Genomic DNA, 19,774 nt, shown 5'->3' with positions numbered 1-19,774 from the left:
GGCGGGGCCCGGGCCGCCCGCCGCCCGCCGCCGCCGCCGCCATGTCCGGCGGGGACTCCACGGCCGCGGCCGCCGCCGCCTCCCCGCAGCCTCTGCCCTTCTCGCTGCCGAAGCCGCCGCCCCTCATGCAGCTGACGCCGGGCGACGCCGTGCGGCCGGTGGGCTCGGGCGCCGACCAATCGCCGAAGAGCGCGCGGCTGGCGGCGCGGCCCGATTGGCCGGCGGGGAAGCCCGTCAGCCTGCTGGCGCCGCTGCTCCCGCCCCGCGGCGAGCCCGAGCCGCTGCTGCCCTTCGGGCCCGCCGCCCCGCGGCCGCCGCTGCGCGGGCGCCTGCTGGGCCGCTGCGGGAGCTCCCTGCTCAGCCCCGCCATGCGGCCCGGCGGCGTCGACCGCGGCTCGCTCATGGTGAGTGCGGGCACGGCGGGCCGGTGGTGGTCCCGCCTCCCTGGGCCGGGCTCAGCCGAGGCTGGGGTGGGATGGGCCGTTCTGCGTGTCCGCGCTGAGGGAAACGCCGAACCGTGTCTGGGCAGCCCGGCTCCCTCAGCCTCTCCCGGGCACCGAGATGCCCCAGGAGCTCCTGGAGCATGTGTGCTGAGGCTCCAGGGCTGGCCGCAGCGCCCTGAGGGGCAGCATCGCTCCCTGAGCTGCCGGGATTGCCGGTGTCCCTCAGGGCACGCTGGATCACACACCTGCCCGAATCCAAAGCCGGGAGCTCCAGGAGCGGCTGAGGGAGCCGGGGAAGGCGCTCTGAGGGAATCGTCTCGCTCTCCACAACTGCTGACAGCGCCAGGTCCCTCTGAAAGCAAAGAAAGCCTCGTGGAAATGGAGAGGAGACTTTTAGGATACACTGTCCCGCCTGGAATTAGCTGGGACTTGGGAAACAGGAGCTGGCAGTGCGTGTGCTCTGAGAGGATGTCACTGAGGAAAGTCAAGTGTTCCGGCCGAGTTTTCAAACCTCTTTAGTTGTTTGTGGGGTTTTTTGTGTGACTCCCAGCCCCAAGGAGGCTTCTGGGATAAGGAAAAAATCCTTGGAAAAGTGGTTTTTGGGGTGAAAGGTGGGAGATGTAAGGGGAATTAGGGAGAAATGCTTCCCTGTGAGGGTGGGGAGGGCCTGGGCTGGAATTCCAGGCTGCCCCTGGATCCCTGGGATGGTGCAAGGTGTCCAGAGGGTGGAACTGGAGGAGCTTTCAGGTCCCTCCGTCCCAAACCAATCTGGGATTCTGTGCTCAAGAATTCGGTTTATTTTATTTTTTTTATTTTTTCCTGCCAAATGTGTTTCCCAAAGGGAAATTCTGCCCAGGCTTTATCTTAACACTCTCAAGAACCGTTCCATCTCTCTGGGACAGAAACTTCTTCGAGTGTTTGAATAATAAAAGAAAACCAAACCAGGAAAGGGATTTTCCTTGTTGTCTTGGACGTTCGGGTGCTGATTTTCCCCCTGTTTTGTTGGTGTTTTCCAGATGGGCCACCCGGGAATGCCCCACTACCCCCCGATGGGGATGCACCCCATGGGGCAGAGACCCCCCAACATGCCCCCGGTGCCCCACGGGATGATGCCTCAGATGATGCCCCCCATGGGAGGGCCCCCCATGGGGCAGGTAAGGCAATTCCAGCAGCTTCTCGTTCCCAGGGTGATTCCAGGAGATCCCTGAGCTGGGGAAACCTCCCTGGGCAATGGTTTCGGAGGTTTTATCCTGGCCAGGTTAAAGCTCTTCTCACGGGGCGCGGGGGATTGGTGCACCTCTCTTAAGTTTAATTAGAAATTGGTGTGAGAACTGGTAATTAACGCACCTTCAGCTTGAACTGTGAATCTCTAATTTGGGGCTTTGTTAAAGGGTTTTGGAAATTTGTTGATTTGGAAGGAATAAGTTTGTCTTGGGACTTGAAGTTTCTTTAATTCCTCCATCCACCCGCATGAACGTTGCGGCAAGAGAAGAAATAAAGAAACGTGGGATTTTTTTTGCAGAATTCCTGTTTGAATCCTGGGGATTGGGTTAGAACCCCCGGATCCTGTTCTTGCTGATGCCATGGGATTGGAATAAAACCCCTGGCAGGTGACACAGCCAGGAGCACGGCCCTGCTCCTGGCAGCTTTTCTTCTCAGTTCTCACGTTTCCTGCGTGGTTTGGGATTAAATCCTCAACTCTGCAAAGAAATCGTCCTCCTTGTGGATGTAAGGAATACCCCAGGAGGGGTAAATGTCCTCAGGATGCTCCTTGTGGTGGTGGGTTGTGGAAGAGAGGCGGGGAAAAATTAAACTTTTGGGAACAGCCAAACTCTTCTTTGCAATTCCTTGGACACAGCATCCGTATTTCCCTTCAAATTGGTGTGTAAAGGCTTGCTCGGAATTGTTTTCAGTGGGGATTTGCAGCTTCTGGAGTAAAAATCAATCGGATTTTTTAAAAAAAGGAGGAGGGTTTGACTCCTCAGCACCATGTGTGCTCATTAGGAAGGGAAGGAGAGGTTCTGGATCACTTCTTTGCTTTTTTGTAACTCCTTTTCCACAATTCCCACTCTTGGCCAGGGGATATTTCAGTATTTCATACTGTAGGGAGCAACTCAGGGTTTTTTGGTAGATGGAGAGGAAGAAAGGTGAATGTCCTGCCTGGGGGTTCACCTTCCCTTTGGTCATTTATTCCCTGTAGCCTTGGAATTCTGCAGGAATCATTCCCAGCTTTTGCTTTTCCTGTTTTCACTCAGCACGTCACTCATGGAATCGCATCCCACATAATTTAAAACCGTTCCTTTGGAGTTTAAATGGTTTTTCTCGTTATCTCCTCTCCAGCTTTGGAATCTGGCCCACATCATTCCTAACAGGAATATCCCAATTGAGCGGGAATGTGCTGAAGGGAATCACAACCCCACTAAACTCTTCTGTTTTTCATTCCTTAAGAGGAATATTTGGGTTTGGTTTTTAATTAAAAAGTATCGGGGGGTGGCTTGTAAATAGAAGCAGTGTGTTTTGTGCGGAGAATGTGAGCCATTCAGTGGGAAATGCTGTTGAATTGCAGATGCCTGGCATGATGCAGTCGGTGATGCCGGGGATGATGATGTCCCACATGTCCCAGGCTGCCATGCAGCCCACGGTTCCTGTGAGTTGAATTTCATTTTTTAAAAAGTTTTTAAAAGCTCTTTTTAGCAGTTGATGTTGTTCACTCTTGGCTTTCTTTAATCAGGCAAGAAAAACGGAGATTTTAAATGTGTTTTGGGGTGCGGTGGAGTTTTGTGTGGCTGTTGAATGATCGTAAAAATGAGGTTTTTCGGCAGCCTTTAAACTCCTTTTTCCTTTTTCCTTTCATTCCTTATCCTTCGCTGCCTGGAGTTTGGCAGGAATCACTGTGACCTTGGATTGTTAAAGAGCAAGAGATTCTTCTCTCTTTAATTGTAATCGTTTAAAGAGTTTTAATTCCATTCAGTTAATTAATTCAATGTTAAAGAGGTTTGAATCCGTCAGAAAGAGATTTTTGCTTTTATTAAAAGTTCCTGAAATTCAGTTGAGTATAAAAATTCCTGGAATGCCCCAAGGAATGAGGAATTCTTTGGGTGGAAGTGGAGAGGGAAAAGTTAAAATGCAGGTGAAATCTCTGAGGGGAAAAAAATTTAAATTAAATCCCGTTCTTAAGAAATAAATTTAGTCCAAGCCTAAGAGATTCACTTAAAACCAGTTCCAGCCATTTCAATTTAGAAATAGTATTTTTTTTCTTCCCCCATGCAGATTTAAATCCCTAAATTCCTCTGGAATTCCCTGTAGTGCTGAGCACAAACCTTTGCTGGGCTGGTCAGGAGCAGTGAGATTCCTAAAAATCAGTATTTTGGTCAGATTAATGCTTCTAAAAGTATATTTTAAAAATCCTAAAAATTCCTATTTTGGCCAAATTAATGCTCTTAAAACACACAGCAAATTCCTGAGATTTTCCTGGTTTATTCCCGTTGGATAATATCAAATCAAATTGATCCACTGAGATTTATTTTCACTTTTTAACCAGTATTTTTTCTGTTTTCTTGAGGAAGATTTGAAGTTTGCAGCTGAGAACTGAAAATAAACCTTAAGCAAAGCTAAATCCACCAGGAAAAAAAAAGGGAAAACTTGGAATTTTGGTGGTTTTTTTCCCTTAACTGGAAGGAATTTCAAGAGGGAAGAGCTCCAGGAATGCAACTTTAATACACCCAAAATAATTTTATGCCACGTAATTATCCCGCCTAATGATGTTCCTAATTGCTCATTTAAGGAGCAGGAATAATTGAAGAGGGCAGCAGGAATCCTGATTTAAGGAATTAGAGCCTTTTTGTGGCAGAAGGGCCTTGTTTGCTGAATGAATGTTGGAGTTTTTTTCAGGCTTCAATCCCTCAGTAATTAATGATTGAAATTTAATTGGCGAAACGTTTAATTGTTTTAATTCAATTCTTTTTACAGCCAGGAGTGAACAGCATGGATGCACAAGTAGGTGAGTAAACAACTTGATCTCGTTTCCAAATATTTACACCAAAATCGGCTGAAACGTTTTAAAAAATTCCGCTTTTCCCTTTTCATTCCTGCAATCTCCATTGGTGCCCAGGAGATTTTGGGTTTTTTTCCTTGCACACATTTGAGGATTTATTTATTTTTGTTTAGAAAAAACGAAGCCACCAATCCTTTTATTAATTTGTAATTCTTTATTTTGCAGGAGTGACCCCTCCTGGAACTCAGGTATGTGGAAAGCACGATTCCAGAGGGCTGGAATTCCAAGGTGGTGTGGGGAAAACTTGGCTTTAGGCGTTTAAATGAAAACCTTAATTCTGGTTTTTCCTTCCCCTCTTTTTTTTTTTCCCCGAGTTTTTGGTTGTTCCTTGAAATCTGTGGGTGTTGTCCCAACTTAATGATTGAACATAAATGACACCCGCATTATTTCCATGAGATTTCCATCCTGTGCCATTGGGCTGACAGGAAATCCAGTTTTCCTTGGATATCCAGGATATCCACAGTGCTGATTCCAGGGAATTCATGGGAAAAACAGCCGTGGAAAACAGCAGGGAAACGTGGTGTGAGTGAAGCCAGAATCTTCCTGGAGCAAATTTTCCTCAAGTTTCGGGACCAGGGAGCGCTGCTGGAATTTTGACTCGGGGGGGTTGTTCAATTCCACTTCCTGGTGGGAATCAGCCCCTTTGGAATGTGGGATTGTGCCGCTGCACTCCCAAAGGAGGAGTTCCTTGGTGTGACTTTTGGCTCCCTGCCTCTCCTGTGCCGCTGAACCACGTGGAGAATTCAGGATGTTTGGGTGAGAACTCCTCGGCGAACGAGGATGTTCCAATCCCTGTTTGGTTTCCTTCACAGACGACACATCCCGTGGTCTCCACGGTCCAGCAAAGCTCCGCCGCCACCAGCTCCGCCAGCGAGGACCACGCCAAGCAGGTTTGGATCCCAAACACCTTTTGGGGACGTTTAATCCCTTTTTTTTTTAAATTATTTTCTTCCTCATTAATTTGGAATTTCCTCAGAAATCCACGTGGACGGAGCACAAATCCCCGGATGGAAGAACTTATTACTACAACACGGAGACCAAGCAGTCCACGTGGGAGAAGCCAGACGACCTCAAAACCCCTGCTGAGGTAACCCAGAAATCCCAAATTCAATCTGGGATGTTGTAGGAACAGGGAGATTTCCAAGCCTGACACCTGCAGCGGGGAGGATTCTGCGGGAAGCGACGGGAGCAAACCCTTCCCATGGGAAATGGGAAATATTTGGATCGTCCTCTTGGTGTTGGGAGATGCTGAGGGTGCAAAGTGGCCAAAAATCCTTTCTTTTTCCTCATTTTTTGATACATTTTTAAAATAAAAATGTGTCTTTAAAATATTTATAGAAGTAATTTAGAGAATTTTGGCCAAGTGGCCAGAATTCCTCTGTTTTCCTCCTTTTTAGATGGGTTTTTTAATAAAAAAGTGTCTTTTTGAATTATTTAGAGAAGTAATTTAGAGAATTTTGGCAAAGTGGCCAAAATTCCTCCGTTCTCATCCTTTTTAGGTGGATTTTTTAAAATAAAAATGTGTCTTTTTTAATTATTTAGAGAAGTAATGGAGAAATAATTAGGAGAATTTTGGCAAAGTGGCCAAAATTCCTCCATTTTCCTCATTTTTAGATGGGTTTTTAAAATAAAAATGTGTCTTTTTGAATTATTTATAGAAGTAATTTAGAGAATTTTGGCAAAGTGGCCAAAATTCCTCCATTCCCCTCATTTTGAGATAGTTTTTTTAATAAAAAACGCGTCTATTTAATTATTTAGAGAAGTGTTAGAGAAATAATTTAGGGAAGTATTTAGAGAGGAAAAAACTCCTCAGATTTACTATGTTTGGGTCAAATTAATGCTCTTAAAACACACAACGAATTCCTGAGAACTCCCCTGGTTTATTCCCGTTGGATAATATCAAATCACATTGATCCAACGTGATTTATTTTCAAATTTCAACCAATTTTTTCTGTTTTCTTGAGGAAGGTTTGAAGTTTGCCGCCGAGAACTGAAAATAAACCTTAAGCAAAGCTAAATCCACCAGGAAAAAAAAATGGGAAAACTTGGAATTCTGGTGGTTTTTTCCCTTAATTGGAAGGAATTTCAAGAGGGAAGACACAATTATCCCACCGAATGACGTTCCTAATTGTTCATTTAAGGAATAATTGGAGAGGGAAGCAGGAATCCTGATTCAAGGAATTGCTAAAGGAGATTTTTCCTTGGACAATCTTTTGTTTGTTTGTTTCTCTCTCTCCGTCAGCAATTGTTATCCAAGTGTCCCTGGAAGGAATATAAATCAGATTCTGGCAAGCCTTATTATTACAATTCCCAAACCAAGGAATCCCGCTGGGCAAAACCCAAAGAGCTGGAGGATCTTGAAGGTAAAAAGGGTCCCATGTTATATTTTTATAAAGATGTTTTAATTAATTCCGTATTTTTTTTTAGATGGTGACAAAGCTGTGGGAAAAGAGTAAGTTAAAAAAAAAAAGAGTAGGCAGCAGTAATTTAAACAGTTTTATTCCTGATATTCTGCTTAAAACTATTTCTTTTTACGAATCACAGTAATTGTTTTTAAAGCGAAAAGCCTTTTTTGTATTCCCCATGGTGGCATTTCTAGACTTCATTTTAATCTGGGTTGATCGCGCTCTTTAAAGGGCACGAACATGAACGTTTTCGATGGTAGCAGCAATATTTAAAACTCCCCTCTTATTCAGTCAAGATTCCCCAGGGCTCCCTGTGTATATGAACTGTTTTTAAAGCTGTCTTTTAATTGTTTTTCCCTCCTTTTTCCCCCCAGCAATGATTAAAGCTGAAGAAAACAGGTACGTCTTTAGCATTACGCTCATTCCTTCCTGAGGGCCTTCAAACGTTTTCTGAGGGTACTTAAGCCTTTCCTGGGGATCTTCAAACCTTTCCTGAGGACGTTGAAACCTTTTCCCTGGGTGCCTTTGAACTTTTCCTGGGATCCTTCCAACTCTTTTTCCTGAGGCTTTTTCAGCCCTTTCTCCTGGGGCTCTTCAATCCTTTTTTCCTGGGAGCTTTCAACCCCTTTTTTCCTGAGGATCCTCAACCCCTTTTTTTTCTTGAGGACCTTTCAACCCTTTTATCCTGAGGGTCTTTCCGCCTTTTTTCCTGGGATCCTTCAAACCCTTTTTCCTGGGATCCTTCAAACCCTTTTTCCTGGGATCCTTCAAACCCTTTTTCCTGGGATCCTTCAAACCCTTTTTCCTGGGATCCTTCAAACCCTTTTTCGTGAGGTTCTTCAAACCCTTTTTCCTGAGGTTCTTCCAAACCCTTTTTCCTGGGATCCTTCAAACCCTTTCTGCTGAGGTTCTTCCAAACCCTTTTTCCTGAGGTTCTTCAAACCCTGTTTCCCGCAATCCTTCAACACTTTTTCCTGGGAGCCTTCAAATCTCTCCTGGGATCCTTCAAACCCTTTTTTCCTGGGATCCTTCAAACCCTTTTTCCTGGGATCCTTCAAACCCTTTTTCCTGGGATCCTTCAAACCCTTTTTCCTGGGATCCTTCAAACCCTTTTTCCTGGGATCCTTCAAACCCTTTTTCCTGGGATCCTTCAAACCCTTTTTCCTGGGATCCTTCAAACCCTTTTTCGTGAGGTTCTTCAAACCCTTTTTCCTGAGGTTCTTCCAAACCCTTTTTCCTGGGATCCTTCAAACCCTTTCTGCTGAGGTTCTTCCAAACCCTTTTTCCTGAGGTTCTTCAAACCCTGTTTCCCGCAATCCTTCAACACTTTTTCCTGGGAGCCTTCAAATCTCTCCTGGGATCCTTCAAACCCTTTTTTCCTGGGATCCTTCAAACCCTTTTTCCTGGGATCCTTCAAACCCTTTTTCCTGGGATCCTTCAAACCCTTTTTCCTGAGATTCTTCAAACCCATTTTCCTGCGATCCTTCAACACCTTTTCCTCAGAGCCTTCAAATCTCTCCTGAGATCCTCCAACCCTTTTTTTCCTGAGGTTCTTCCAGCCTTTTTTCCTGGGAACCCTCAAAGTATTTTTCATGGAGGTTTTCAAACCCTTTTTTCCTGAGGACCTTCAAACCCTTTTTCCCGAGAGCCTTCGCCCCTTTCCTGGGATCCTTCAGCCCTTTTTTCCCGGTGGATCTTCCAACCCTTTTTCCTGGGTGTCCATCCGCCTTTTTCCCGGCCTTTTCCTCCCCCTGAACCCCTCCCTCCCCACTCCAATCCCTCCTGTGCCCTGGGTCTCCGAGACGCGTGCCCGCGGCTGCCCGTCTCTGTCTGTGTCCGCAGCGCGAAGCCCGAGGACGCGGCGGCCGCCGCCTCAGCTCCGGCCGCGGATGCCGCCCCGGCCGCCGAGAGCGCCGCGGCCGCCGCTCCCGCGGGAGCCGCTCCCGAGGGGGAATCTGCTCCCGCTGCCGCCCCGGGGGACGCGGAGGGCGCCGCCGCAGCCACGGCCGAGGAGCAGGGCCAGCCCGGCGCCGGCGCGCAGGACGCCGACACCGCCGCCGTCGCCGCCGCCGATGAGGCGGCCAAGCAGGAGGGCTCGGGAGAGTGAGTGTGCCGGGCCTGGGGGGGATGTTAGGGGACGGCGTGCCCGGGGGGTCTGGGCTGGAATTCCACAGAGGCCGGGGGATATGTTCATCTCCTCGTCCTCGGAAGGGTGCCAGGCCAGGCTGGACACGGCTCGCAGCAGCCTGGGACAGGGGGAGGTGTCCCTGCCATGGCACGCCTGGATTGGGATGATCCCGTTCCCCGTTGCCTTTCTCCCCGTTGCCTTTCTCCCCGTTGCCTTTCTCCCCGTTGCCTTTCTCCCCGTTGCCTTTCTCCCCGTTGCCTTTCTCCCCGTTGCCTTTCTCCCCGTTGCCTTTCTCCCCGTTGCCTTTCTCCCCGTTGCCTTTCTCCCCGTTGCCTTTCTCCCCGTTGCCTTTCTCCCCGTTGCCTTTCTCCCCGTTGCCTTTCTCCCCGTTGCCTTTCTCCCCGTTGCCTTTCTCCCCGTTGCCTTTCTCCCCGTTGCCTTTCTCCCCGTTGCCTTTCTCCCCGTTGCCTTTCTCCCCGTTGCCTTTCTCCCCGTTGCCTTTCTCCCCGTTGCCTTTCTCCCCGTTGCCTTTCTCCCCGTTGCCTTTCTCCCCGTTGCCTTTCCCCCCGTTGCCTTTCCCCCCGTTGCCTTTCCCCCCGTTCCCTTTGCCCCGTTCCCTTTCCCCTCGCCCCTTTCTCTTTCCCCCTTTCCCTTCCCTTTCCCTTTCCCCTGTAGCACCCTTAAAGCACATCCCCGAAGGAAATGACTCATTTACCATCGGACAGCAGGGAATGGCTTTAAGCTGGCAGGAGGCAGGCTTGGATCAGGGATTGGGAAGAAACGCTTTCCTGGGAAGGTGCTGAGGCCCTGGCACAGCTTCCCAGGAAAGCTGCGGCTGCCCCTGGATCCCTGGAATTGTCCCAGGCCAGGTTGGAGCAGCCTGGGGTGGTGGAAGTGTCCCTGCCCATGGAACTGGGTGGGCTTTAATGCCCCTTCCCATCCATAATTCCACGTAATTCTACGGAATTCCACAATTCCATGATCACTTCTGGAGCCCTCAAGGCTTTACTGCAGCTTTTCATTTCTCAGCAGCATCAGTGACAGGAGCATTCCGTGAATTTTTCCCTGTCTGTTAAACGCCTCCCTATTTTTGCTCCTTTTCCGTGGATCTTTGTGCCATTGGTTAGCACTGGAAGAAGGTAAAACACTAAAGGGATTTTTCTCTCTTCCAGCTGTAATTCTATTTTTATTTTTAAATAATGAAAAAATCTGCTTTGTGGAAAATGATAACTTAGGATTTTTATCTTTTTTAAAAAAACCAAAAGAAATGCCGTGGGGGATTTTAGACAGCAGGATGGAATGAAGGAGAAGAGGCCCATTTTTATATTTTTACATGAAATATTAATATTCCTGCTGAATTTCAACATTATATTTTTAAGATGAATTTCTAGATAACTTCAGCAGGCGGCCAGTTGCAGGAAGGAAATACTTTGCCTCAATAATTCATTTTTTTTTGATCATTTTTTCATCACTTGGGGTGCCTGTAAGGAAAAGCCTCGTATGAATTACTAGAATTATTTTTTTACTTTGAGTTGATATTTAAAAAACTCATTTTTGTGGTGGGTTTTTTTGACTCCTCAGTGCCTCTAACTTAGAAAAACAAATGCTGAAATAATAAAATTCTTTTTGTTTCAGTGCTGCTGCAAAGAAGGAGGATGAGGATGCCCAGCCAGTTAAAAAAACCTACACGTGGAACACAAAGGAAGAGGCCAAACAAGCATTTAAAGAGCTGTTAAAAGAAAAGGTATTGGGGCCAATCATTAATATTTTATTGACCGATTATTATTTTTTTAATGAAGTACAAAACCTGCTTTTATTTCTGGTTCATTTGCTGGCTTTTCCTTGATGGTTTTGGGGCAGAACTCCTCCCCCTTGGAGGAAATGAAGGAGAAGCACATTGCAGTGAAGTGCTGTTCGAGCTCCCAGATAAAATGTTGGGTTTTTTTTTGCTTTTCCCCACGGCTGTTTCTGAGGAATTATTCCTCCTTGGCTGTTCATTCCAGGTGTGATTCACGCCCCATTTCCTCTTTCCACAGCGGGTTCCATCCAATGCTTCCTGGGAGCAGGCCATGAAGATGATCATCAATGACCCCAGATACAGGTACTGAGCTCTCCTTTAATTCCACACAAACCTTTTTTTTTTCTTTTGAAGGGAATTTACTTCCCAGCAATCCAAAGTTGTGTCAGCCGCAGATGTTCCTGCACCTGTGCCACTGGCAGGGAGTTTTCTTCCTTTCTTCCATAAGGAATTGCTTCCAGCAGCTTCATTTTCATGGGGAAAAAGCCTGGGAGCTGGTGTTTCATGCTGTTTTGGGGATTGAAATATTCACATTCATTTTATCTCAGATCTGGATTATTCAAACCTGTTGCCTTTTGCTCTCTGGTTTTGATTTTCTTACTTCTTTTTCTTATTTCCTTTCCCTGGTTTTCTTTCTTTTTTTTTCCCCTGGTTTTCTGATTTTCTTTTCTTTTTTCTTTTCTGTTTTTTTTTTCCAATTTTCTTTTCTCTTTTTCTGATTTTCCTTTTCTTCTGATTTTCCTTTTCTTTTTTTCTGATTTTCCTTTTCTTTTTTTCTGATTTTCCCTTTCTTCTAATTTTCCTTTTCTTTTTTTCTGTTTTTCCTTTTCTTTTTTTCTGATTTGCCTTTTCTTTTCTTCTGATTTGCCTTTTCTTTTCTTGTGATTTGCCTTTTCTTGTGATTTACCTTTTCTTCTGATTGTCCTTTTCCGATTTTTCTGATTTTCTTTACCTTCTCTTCCTGATTTTTTTAAATTTATAAATAACTCTGTTCTTTTCTTTCCTGGGAAGTGCTTTGGCAAAACTGAGTGAAAAAAAGCAGGCCTTCAATGCTTACAAAGTTCAGACCGAGAAGGAGGAGAAGGAAGAAGCCAGATCCAAGTACAAGGAAGCCAAGGAATCCTTCCAACGTTTCCTGGAGAACCATGAGAAGATGACTTCCACCACCAGATACAAGTAAGAGACTTGGGACGGGAATCTGGGATAAAAATCCTGATGGAATGCTCTGCTTGGAGTGGCATCCACTTCCATTTTTAGCTTTTTTTTTGCCTTCCTTTATAAAAATTAAAAAAAAATCACAAAAAAACCCCCCAAACCAAACCCCACTTCCCAAGAGGGCAAATCAAGGAGAATTCCTCTCAAAGTATTCCTGCTTGGAGCAGAGATCTCCCTGACCTTGTGAGGAATTGCTGGCTGATGTAATGGACGATAAATAAATAACCAGCTGTGTGGTTTGGATTTGTTTTGCCCAGAAAAGCTGAGCAGATGTTTGGGGAGATGGAGGTGTGGAATGCCATCTCCGAGCGGGACCGCCTGGAGATCTACGAGGATGTTTTGTTTTTCCTGTCCAAGAAGGAGAAGGTAAATCCCCTTCACATCTACCCGACGTCTCTCACTTGCTCCTAAATCACTTCAAACCTCTGCCTGAGGCTTTTTGTGGCAGCGAAGCAGCAGCTTTTAGGGAAGGGGGTTGGGGTTTATTGGGATTTATTCCTGCTGATTTGACCACGTGTCGAATTTTCGGGGGATTTCAGTCAACGACACGGTGGATTTTATTTGAAATGGGTGAAATAATAATAAGACGGGGGGAAGATTGTGTTGTTTTGTGTCCAAAGCCAGAGTGGATGGGGCTTGGAGCAACCTGATCCCTGTCCAGGGCAGGAGCTTGGAAACTGGGATGAGCTTTAAGGACCTCTCCAACCCCAAACCACTCTAGGATTCCATGATTTTCTATAAACTCCCTATTTTCTTGGGCAACACACAAGATACCTCACATTTCCATCCAAACCACCTCAAACTGAGCCCAAACCCCAAAACTTTTCCCTTCAGGAACAAGCCAAACAACTGAGGAAGAGGAACTGGGAAGCTCTGAAGAACATCCTGGACAACATGGCCAACGTCACCTACTGCACCACCTGGTCAGAGGCCCAGCAGTACCTCATGGACAACCCCACCTTTGCTGAGGATGAGGAGCTCCAGAGTATGTCCACGGCCTCTGGAATTCTTTGGGAAGGAGGATTCTTCCTGAGTTGGAAGGAATAACCTGATTCTTTTTTTTCCCTGTTTTTTTTTTTTTCCTTTGGCTAGACATGGATAAGGAGGATGCCCTGATCTGTTTTGAGGAACACATCAGGGCCTTGGAAAAAGAGGAGGAGGAAGAGAAGCAGAAAAGTTTGCTGAGGGAAAGGAGGAGGCAGCGTAAAAACAGGGAGTCTTTCCAGGTTGGTGGAATTTGGGGTTCTGTCCTAAAAATGTCATGGAATATGAGATAATCCCATTTCTTTACATTTCTGAGGGTGGATCACAGGGGGTGTTGAAAGCCTCAGGTGTCGGGGTGTGGCGTTTTCTGTGCTGTGTTATGCCAGAAAGCTGGAAAAGTTGGGAAAAATCCGAGGGCATAGGCCTGGATGGGAAGGAGATGCAGCTGGACCGTTGCAGATGGTGGAGAAAAGCAGGGAGAACCACATCAAAAGTGCTTTTTTTCAATCCCACTGAAACAAAAACATAATTCCAGTTAGCAAGCCGCTCCGTGCCACGCTTGAGGAATGACCCCAAATTCCCTTTTCCCTCCAGCTGTTCCTGGATGAGCTGCACGAGCACGGGCAGTTACATTCCATGTCCTCCTGGATGGAGCTGTACCCCGCCATCAGCTCCGACATCAGGTTCACCAGCATGCTGGGCCAGCCTGGTAAGGAGGGCAAATCCCGGGATTGGAGCAGTTCTCCCCGGCTTTTTAACACCTAAAAATGCAGCTCTTGGCTTCAACCTGACCTGTGGCTTAACTAAACCCTCCCTCAGGATCAACAGCGCTGGACCTGTTCAAGTTTTACGTGGAGGATTTAAAAGCTCGTTACCACGATGAGAAGAAGATAATTAAAGACATCTTGAAGGTGAGGGTTGAGCCGGCTCCTCCTTGAATCCCACATTCCCCATCTGGGGGAGCTGAAGGGATTCCCTGATCTCCCCCATGCCAAAGGAGCCGGGTTGTTTTCCCAGGATAAAGGATTTGTGGTGGAAGTGAACACTTCCTTTGAGGATTTTGTCACTGTCATCAGCTCCACGAAAAGAGCCACCACCTTGGATGCAGGGAATATCAAGCTGGCTTTCAACAGTGTAAGTATTAATGAATGAATTCGTTAAGTAATAAACTCGTTAGTTGCTTGGGATATCTGGATAATGTGTTATATAATATTTTTATCTTATATATATAATTTCAGGATGGGAAATCCCTTCTCCAAGCAGGAATTAAGGTTTATTTTGTATCTAATTCCATCATATTTGAGGCATATTCTGTTATTTATATTTGGATAATATATAATATATATAGATATATTAAAAATATATATTTGTTATATATTTATATATTATATATATAATTTGAGGCTGGGAAATCCCTTCTCCAAACAGAAATTAAAGTTTATTTTCTATCTGATTCCATAATATTTGGGGAATATTCTGTTATTTATATTTGGATAATATATAATATATATAGATATATTAAAAATATATATTTGTTATATATTTATATATTATATATATAATTTCAGGCTGGGAAATCCCTTCTCCAAACAGAAATTAGGGTTTATTTTCTATCTAATTCCATCATATTTGAGGAATATTCTGTTGTTTATATCTGGATAATATATATAAAATAGTATTTTTTAAATATATATTTATATATTATATATATAATTTGAGGCTGGGAAATCCCTTCTCCAAACAGGAATTAAAGTTTATTTTCTATCTGATTCCATAATATTTGAGGAATATTCTGTTATTTATAGCTGGATAATATATATATAAAATAATATTTTTAAAATATATTTTTATATATTATATAAAATTTCAGGCTTTTTTATGTATATATTTATAGATATAAAATTATATATAAATATAATTTCAACAGTTCCCTGCTCGGCAAAGAAGTAATTGATGAATCTTTGATAAAATGCCACTACAATCATTTTGATTTCCTAACGAAGTACAGAAAACCTCATCGATTTCCTTGTCATTTCCAAGCGCCTCGGGCACAGCTCTGAGGGTGAGCTGCCCGTGAATCTCAGTCAGTGAAATTCTTCTCCTTCCCTTCCTTCCCGCAGCTGCTGGAAAAGGCGGAAGCGCGCGAACGCGAGCGGGAGAAGGAGGAAGCCCGGAAGATGAAGAGGAAGGAATCAGCCTTCAAGAGCATGTTGAAACAAGCCACCCCTCCCATCGAGCTGGATGCTGTCTGGGAGGATGTAAGGATGAGAATTCCTTAGGGAAAAAAAAAAATAAAGGAAAGAATCCCAAATTCTCAAACAGATCCCTGAAAAAAAAAAACCCCGCGTTCGCCAAGCTCGTCCCGGTTCTGCTGCCAGGACTTGAAAATCCCAACAAATCCTCTGCTTTCTCCTGGGAAATTTGGAGTTGGGTGGGAGAAGCTTCATCCTGATAGTTTTGAAATGAAAAAAAAAAAATTCAGGAGAAATGGGGGAAAAAAAAAGCCCAAAACAACCTCCCAAGAAATCCCAAATTAATGGAAATTATTTAAAAGTAGAAACTTTGTCCTGGATAAAATATCCTGGGAAACCTTTTCTTTCCAAGGATGAGCTGTATAAATATTTGGGGATTTGTTAAGTTGAAATGGAATGTGCAGGGAAAACAGTGGGATTCTCCATGTTTCCCTGAGTTAGAGCTTCCCTGAACACTGGGAGTTTGGGATTTGCTTGGAAATCTGGGAATAGAAGGATTCAGCCTTGTGCCGGTTCAGGGACCTTTTCAACTGGTGAAAAGAAATATTTATATTTTTTTATTTTTAGTATTTTTAAAATTATTATATTTATTTTTTTCTTATTTTTCTTATCTCTCGTATTTTATTATTTATTTTTCTTATTTTTTGTATCATTTCTTCGTATTTCTATTATTTCTTACTGGTTTTTCTTATTGTTTTTCTCATTTTTATTCAGGTTCTTATTTTTCTTCTCATTTTTCTTATTTCTCATTTTTCTTCTCATTTTTCTTATTTCTCATTTTTCTTACTTCTCATTTCTCTTATTTCTCATTTTTCTTCTCATTTTTCTTATTTCTCATTTTTCTTACTTCTCATTTTTCTCATTACTTTTATCGTGCCTTATTGTTTTTATTATTTATTTCTATTTCTCTGTATTATTTTTATTATTATTCCTCCTTACCGGTTTTATTATTTTCATTGCCATTATCATTACTATGTTACATTTTATCATTCTGTTTATCCTAATGTTTTAACAAATTTAGGATTTAATTCCTTTGAATATCATTAATAGAATTCATTTTCCCGGCAGATCAGAGACAGATTTGTGAAGGAACCAGCCTTTGAAGACATCACCCTGGAATCTGAAAGGAAAAGGATATTTAAGGATTTCCTTCATGTACTTGAGGTAATTATTCCTTTATTTTTGAATCCATGGCACAACAGACAAAAAAAAATTCCTTCTCCGTTGGGTGGGATGGAAGGGAGAGATTGAATGGAATTTTTTCCACGAAGTGATAACAGGAGATGAATTTGATTGTTCGGCTCTCCCACTTGGGGGTTTTGTTCCATTTCCTGCAGTTTGGAAGAATTTGAACTGAAATTTGGACTTTTAATTCTCTCATTTCCAATTGGGCAGAGCAAGGGCTGGCTTCAGGCCGGGCTTAGCCTGGATCCAGGGAGAAGATCCATGGGAATCCAGGTGGTTTCCTTGCTCCTGGCTGCCTTCATTGCACGGCAGCAGTGCCCATTTTTAGGTGTTTTCCCATTAAATCCTCCTTTTGTGGAATTTTGAACCTTTCCCAGCTTTTGTGGATGAGGAGGAACATCCCATCAGTTTTTTGGGATGTCCTGTAGGCAGTGACAAGGTGGTTCTCCCATTAAATCCCCATTTTATGGAATTTTGAACCTTTCCCAGCTTTTGTGGATGAGGAAGAACATCCCCTCAGTATTTTGGGATGTCCTGGAGGAGCTGATGGGATGGTTCTCCCATTAAATCCCCATTTTATGGAATTTTGACCTTTCCCAGCTTTTGTGGATGAGGAGGAACATCCCCTCAGTATTTTGGGATGTCCTGGAGGAGCTGATGGGATGGTTCTCCCATTCAGTGGTGATTTTGTGGAATTTTGAACCTTTCCCAGCTTTTGTGGATGAGGAGGAACATCCCATCGCTTTTTTGGGATGTCCTGTGGGCAGTGGTGAGGTTTTCCTGCCCCATCCCTGGAACTGTCCGAGGCCAGCTTGGAGCACCCTGCTCCATGGCGGAACAAGCTGGGATTTTCGGGCTTTTCCAAGGCCAATCCCTGCTGGAATTCCGAGCTCTCCCCTCCCTCCTTTCCCTGCCCACAGCACGAGTGTCAACACCACCACTCCAAGACCAAGAAACACTCGAAGAAATCCAAAAAACATCACCGGAAGCGCTCCCGGTCCCGCTCCGTGAGTATCCCTGCAGAGCCCTCCCCCTGTTCCTGCTGGAATTCCCAGGATTAAGTGGAATTCTCCCCTGGGCTGTGCGTGCAGGGCTCCGAGTCCGAGGACGACGACAGCCACTCCAAGAAGAAGCGGCAGCGCTCGGAATCGCGGTCGGTGTCGGAGCGTTCTTCCAGCGCCGAGTCCGGTACGGGCTGGGATGGGATTGCCTTTATACCGGCTGGGCTTTCATCCCTTGGGATCCATCCGCTCATTCCTGGGCTTTTGTTGTCTCCCTGTGGCTGCAGAGCGGAGTTACAAGAAGTCCAAGAAACACAAGAAGAAGAGCAAGAAGAGGAGGCACAAGTCTGTAAGTGCGGCTCGGGTTGAGGTTGGCTTATGGACAACCTTACCAGTGATCCCAGCTGGGTTTTCCTGGGGAAAAACTGGGATCAAGCTGCAGGAGGGTGTTGCCAAAATAACACCTTTCTGTTCTGTGTTCCTCGTATTAAACCGCTTCAATCCGCTGAATTTGGAGGGGTCAGCTGCGTGAGTAACGTGGGGTTTGCTCTTTGTCCTGGCAAATCCGGGGCTTCGCCGTCGTGGGGAGCTGGGAAGGATCCCAGGCGTTCCTGCTGCCTGCCCGAGCGTCAGCGGGAAGCTCAGAGTTCTGCAAAAGCACCAAAAGGACCTAAAAAGCAGAAAGAGCTGCACTTCTTCCCTGGGACAGGTTTCCCAGGAAAACCGGGGCTGCTCCACCCCTGGAAGCGTCCAAGGCCAGGGGGGACAACCTGGGATAGGATGGGATGAGATTTGAGGTCCCTTCCAACTGAAATCATCCCACCATTCTACAATTCTTTAAATGGGAGTTGGACTTTGAAACATTCAACATGAATATTCACCATTCCCTGGTTTTTTTTTTCCCTCAGGATTCCCCAGAATCCGACGTGGAACGAGAGAAGGACAAGAAAGAAAGGGAGAGGGACAGTGAGAAGGAAAGAGCCAGACAGAGATCCGAGTCCAAGCATAAATCTCCCACTAAAAAACGGCCTGGAAAAGATTCCGTAAGCTCTGCTTCCTTTTCCCCTGATGTTTGCCCTCTGGATCTGCTGGACGCAGCTCCGTAGGCGCGCTCTGGGAAAGGCCAGAGGTTGGATTCCGTGATCCTGGAGGTCTTTGCCATTCCCACATCTGGATTTTGGGGCTTTTCTGAGTGACACGGAGCAGCCAGCTGAGGCTCCCAGTGTGGAACCTCGCTGGAAAATCCCACCCTGAGCCCTGTCCCATCTCTCCACAGGGGAACTGGGATACCTCCGGCAGCGAGCTCAGCGAGGGCGAGCTGGAAAAACAGAGGAGGACTCTTTTGGAGCAGCTGGATGAAGATCAATGAGAAGATCCTTGATACCAAAAATGTTTACAGGTGGCAAAATAAAACCAAGCCTCGTGCGGGCGAGGCTCTGGGGCCGGTGGCCCCGTGGCCCGTGGCCACAACAACGGTGGCTTTTAGTTTTTTACCACTTCAATCCAGTCCAAAAGTAGGAAAAAAAAAAAAATCCATGGAATTCTGAGGGCAAAGCTGTGCCTGGCCTGGAGCTGCGGGGCGGGATGGGGGCTGGGAGCCCCTGGAGGGGACACGCAGGTGGCGGCAGTGTCCCCAAGCACTTTGCCCGTGTCTTTCCCAAGGCAGGGAACAACCCTGGGCTGCCTGGGCAGAGCCCGGATCCGCTTCAGGGAAGGAAAAAGAAAATAATTCCTAATTTAATTCCTTGTGCTTTCATTCACTGCTGGATTTGCTCGGGTGGGGGGTTTTCTTTTTGGGAAGGCAGCAGGAGGAAGGAACCCGTGTTCTGCAAACCCCTCCCGGATTTGGGGGTTGTTTGGCACTGGAGCTTTTATCCAAGACTGATGGCCGTGCAAATCCCGACTCCCGTCAATCCCAAATGGCCGGGAATGTGGTGGCTGGGAATTCTGCTGTGCCAGCAGAGGGAGCATTTGGGACACAACCATCTGAGCGTTCCCCAAATCCCGGCCCCGGCTGTTCCTCCAGCGTTTTTTCTCTCCACCTTTCCTCTTCCCCTTGGGAAAATGTAGGAATAAAAAAAAAAAAAGAATCCAACGTTCAACGCAAATTCCATGTGTTGCCTTAAGAACCTGCAGCAGAATGTACCTGCAGAGCCCAGAGGAGGGAGAGGAAGCAGCTCCAGCCCTGTTTTCCAGCCCCTTGCACGTTCAGCCCTGCTCGGTGAGAAAATTGGGAAGCCGCTGTCCTTGGAATATTTTTGTACATTTTTATCGATGATTAAACCTTGTCTTTTAGCATGTACTGGTAT

The 19,774-nt window shown here is 45.6% G+C and overlaps 2 protein-coding genes across 3 annotated transcripts; one reads left to right on the top strand and one right to left on the bottom strand.

Moving 5' to 3' along the window:
- The first annotated feature begins 302 nt into the window (after window positions 1–302).
- On the top strand, window positions 303–19,767 carry PRPF40A (pre-mRNA processing factor 40 homolog A). 2 transcript variants are annotated; one of them, XM_066190482.1, is made up of 26 exons: window positions 303–404; window positions 1,460–1,597; window positions 3,010–3,090; window positions 4,413–4,443; window positions 4,663–4,685; window positions 5,310–5,387; window positions 5,474–5,584; window positions 6,740–6,860; window positions 7,277–7,301; window positions 8,823–9,005; window positions 10,666–10,774; window positions 11,067–11,131; window positions 11,840–12,004; window positions 12,301–12,409; window positions 12,878–13,028; window positions 13,136–13,269; window positions 13,622–13,736; window positions 13,847–13,938; window positions 14,045–14,161; window positions 15,148–15,285; window positions 16,348–16,443; window positions 17,385–17,471; window positions 17,556–17,652; window positions 17,753–17,814; window positions 18,374–18,508; window positions 18,742–19,767. In XM_066190482.1, exons 1-26 carry the CDS (start codon window positions 369–371, stop codon window positions 18,832–18,834), a joined length of 2,592 nt encoding a protein of 863 aa, XP_066046579.1. In that variant the 5' UTR covers window positions 303–368; the 3' UTR covers window positions 18,835–19,767. The 2 variants fall into 2 exon arrangements, with proteins under 2 accessions (XP_066046579.1, XP_066046578.1); XM_066190481.1 differs by having other exon boundaries at window positions 8,745–9,005.
- LOC136293048 (ribosome-binding protein 1-like) lies at window positions 9,033–9,721 on the bottom strand. Its single transcript, XM_066189308.1, has 2 exons — window positions 9,182–9,721; window positions 9,033–9,062 (listed from the first exon to the last, which is right to left on the bottom strand). The coding sequence occupies exons 1-2, from the start codon at window positions 9,719–9,721 to the stop codon at window positions 9,033–9,035; spliced, it is 570 nt and encodes a 189-aa protein (XP_066045405.1).
- Window positions 19,768–19,774: the final 7 nt, after the last annotated feature.

This window comes from Chamaea fasciata, unplaced genomic scaffold, assembly GCF_029207755.1.
Source record: "Chamaea fasciata isolate MVZ Bird 193981 ecotype frontalis unplaced genomic scaffold, bChaFas1.0.hap1 SCAF_8, whole genome shotgun sequence".
In the NCBI taxonomy this organism is placed as follows: Eukaryota; Metazoa; Chordata; class Aves; order Passeriformes; family Sylviidae; genus Chamaea; species Chamaea fasciata.
Note: the sequence above shows the minus strand (reverse complement) of the source record. Positions and strands in the feature narration are given on the sequence as shown.